Source organism: Pteropus alecto, unplaced genomic scaffold, assembly GCF_000325575.1.
Source record: "Pteropus alecto unplaced genomic scaffold, ASM32557v1 scaffold256, whole genome shotgun sequence".
Taxonomy (NCBI): domain Eukaryota; kingdom Metazoa; phylum Chordata; class Mammalia; order Chiroptera; family Pteropodidae; genus Pteropus; species Pteropus alecto.
In genome coordinates, this window is record NW_006437784.1 from 1,346,373 (window position 1) to 1,349,754 (window position 3,382).

Here is a 3,382-nt window from a genome sequence, read left to right on the forward strand (position 1 = left end):
TATTGCATGTCTGGCATAAAATAGCAAGAGTCTATGCATATTCATCATAGATAAAAATTCATCACAGAATATATATATTCACTAAATGCTGTTCTTAGGCTGTCATCTAAACAAAGATGACAGAATCCTAAAGGAATAATGCAAATATCTGGAAAAAATGGAAATTAACACAAAATTAAGGTACATGATGAGTATTTTTATCAGTTACTCTAGTAACGAATGAGCTGTATTGGAAAAGTCCACCACTTGCAAGTGGTATTTGAGACAAAAGCTGTGTTGACCAGGTTCCTTGTATAGTTCACATATAATGGTTCCTGATGCAGAACCATAGACCAGAACTATTTTTTTCATCCAGGTGACCAGAAGAAAATAAATGATAATTCGAACAGTGACACTTTGAACATTTCCTCTGCTACACTCTAAATGAACAGTGAGGAGTGAGTTCCACTCCGCCACTCCCCAAAGGGAAGAAACAGTGTTAAGTGGCTGCAAGATGGCAAGAAACCATGTTTGGGGTGGTTGTTTCTCACAGGTTGCAGCTGCTCAGAGCTCCGGCATGAAGTAGGGGTGGGGAGAGTCTCATTTTGTTCATAAACTAATAAATTAAAGATCTGCTGAAATTGTTTCTTCTACTTAATTGATATGTGATTTATTCTGATATGAATTAAACTATTTTGAATTCTACAGGTACATCTCATTAACACCCTAATGAGTTTCAGTGCTATTTCTGTAGAGGTGAAAGTGTATATCCTCATACCCTCAAAGTGCATGCTCTTTTTCTCTCTCTCTTTTAGAACGGTGCCTGGATTAATTTCTCCCAAACCTGCCATATATAATTATGGCAGTGATGAGGCAATTACAATCAGACTTGGCTCTTTAACATGAAGTACATTTAATAAGCAGTAACGCCCTTATATCCAAATGTGATCCACAGGCAAGTTTTCATGACAAATTACCATTTCATATATAATTTAGCCGGTTAGAAAGTACAAAAGAACTGCATAATTTTCTTCAAAAGAATACCTTTTGATCTTCGATCTCTTGTTCTTTTAGTAGTTGCTCCAGGTCAGCCATATCATTATGCTTAAATAACTTAATGTCACTACGTGATGCTTGTAATCCTTTCTGTATAGCAAAGCAGGCAGCTCTGTCTCTGCAAGAAAGAGACACCCACCAAAGTGGAGTTTAGAGGGCCTTGTCAACATTCTTAGAAAAGGAATGCTTCCTTTTGTAGGTTGACCAACAAACAATTGTTAATGTGAACACAGCAAATAAATAAAACATGTTTGAACATTTATACATTGTTTTGCACTTCACTCTGCAAGTTCTTTTCACAAAATTACCATATTGATTCTATTTCAAGAACCACACTCTTGCCATATTTTCACCTCTCAGAAATCAAAATGCTTCTTATTATGGATAGTATCTCGGTTTACTCACAGTACTTTTCTCTGAGAAATGTGTGAAACATTGTGTATGTCACCATCAGTGGCATCTGATTTGACTGCCACACTCTTCTACCATTACTTTGTCATGAGAAGCAATACTGGATCATTGATTCTATAGAACCTAGAGAAGAACTCTGGGTCTTGCATATTAAACTTAAGTAAGATCTTCTAAACTGGGTTAATTTGGAGGAAGCATATTTTTTAAATTAAATTGTATTATTTAAAAGTATATGCAAGACTTCTACTTTTGGGAAGATGGAGTAGATGTATTTTCCCTATTTTTCTCATTAGGTACAACAAAACCCCCTGGACATTACATGTAAAACAAACAGAAGACAACTCTGAAAAGTGCAGAAAAAAAGGCAGACCAGGTAGGGACTTGAGAAATGACATGAAATGGGTTCTCTGAATTTTCCTGACTTGGAGCTGATGAAGCTGGCCACATGGAAATGCCATAGGCACAGACCAAAAAAGCTCTAACAGAAGCCTCGGCTCTGTAGCTAAAGGGACAGGAAAGGGGGCATCCCAGTAAACAATAACAGCTCTATAATAGCCACATCACAGAAAAACCTAGGCTCATCTCTTCCATACCAGCTAAGGCTGAGTGGGGGAGGAACCTGGACTCTGACTCTTGTGAGGCTACAACAAGGCACCCCAGCACCCCCCGTTGGTGTCCGTAAAGGGAGGTGAAACTTTTATTCATGCTGGACAGTAATAAGTGGCCCTCTCCACTGTAGTGTCAGTGACACCATGTGGAGAGCCCCAAGTTCCATGCCCCCTGCAGTGAGAGGCACCCTCCCTCTCTTGGCATGGGTTATGTCAGAGGAAGCTCAGGGGAGAGTAGATGGGAGATAAAAACACCTCACCTTGGTGTCAACAGAGGCTGAGTGGAGACCCTGGATTTGGATCTCCACCTGGCAGTAATGAGGCAGTAGTACCCCCCTGTCCTCTGGAAGAGTGTCAGAGAAAGCCAATTAAAACAGTAGATTTAAATAAAACATCAACTATAATAACATAATATGAAAATGTTCAGGTTTCAATCAACTATCACTTGTACTTATACTAAGAACCAGAAGATATTAAACAGAATGAAAGAAAATAATAAAAAAATACCAATACTGAGGTGACAAAAATGTTTCCTCAAAATATTAAAATTAGAATTATCATACCATTCAGTGATATAGCAATTGTACATCTGGGAATTCATCTGAAGAAAATGAAAACACTAATTTGAAGAGATATATGCATCCCTACATCACTGCAGCATTATTTACAATAGCCAAGATATGGAAGCAACCTAAGTGTTCACTGATAGACAAATGGATAAAAATGATGTGATACATATATACAATGGAGTATTATCAGCCATAAAAAAGAATATAATCTTGCCATGTGCAATAACATGGATGGACCTAGAAGGAACCATGCCGAGTGAAATAAGTCAGACAGAAACACAAATACCGTATGATTTCACTAATATGTGACATCTAAGAAAACCAAACAAATCAAAACAAAAACAGACTAAAGATTAATAGAGGAAACAAACTGGTGTTTATCAGAGTGGAGCGTGGTGCGGGGGCGGGGGGGCAGGTATTGAAGGAGATTAGGAGGAACAAACTTGCAGTTATAAAAATTTAAGTAAGTCATACAGATATGATATACAGCACAGGAACTATGGGAATAATATTGTAATAACTTAGTATGGTGACAGACGGTAACTAAACTTATGTGGGGATTATTTCGTAAAGTATATAAATATCGAATCACATACACCTGAAACTAATGGAACATATTGATTATACGTCAATCAAAAAAGTTTCGATCAGCAATTATGAACACACTCAAAACAAATGAAAAAAACAGAAAACCTCAGCAAAGAAATAGAAGATATAAAGAAGACTCTTATGGAGATATTAGAACTGAAAAACAAAATA

The 3,382-nt window shown here is 37.2% G+C and overlaps 1 protein-coding gene across 2 annotated transcripts in view; it reads right to left on the reverse strand.

Annotated features, from left to right (window-relative positions):
• The window catches only part of SPTLC1 (serine palmitoyltransferase long chain base subunit 1), a 56,235-nt gene that overhangs the window by 23,594 nt on the left and 29,259 nt on the right, over positions 1 to 3,382 (reverse strand). For both annotated transcript variants that reach the window (XM_006914929.3, XM_025048968.1), the window contains exon 7: positions 1,024 to 1,153. In XM_006914929.3, coding sequence (XP_006914991.1) covers positions 1,024 to 1,153 — 130 coding nt within the window. The remainder of the gene's footprint in view (positions 1 to 1,023; positions 1,154 to 3,382) is intronic.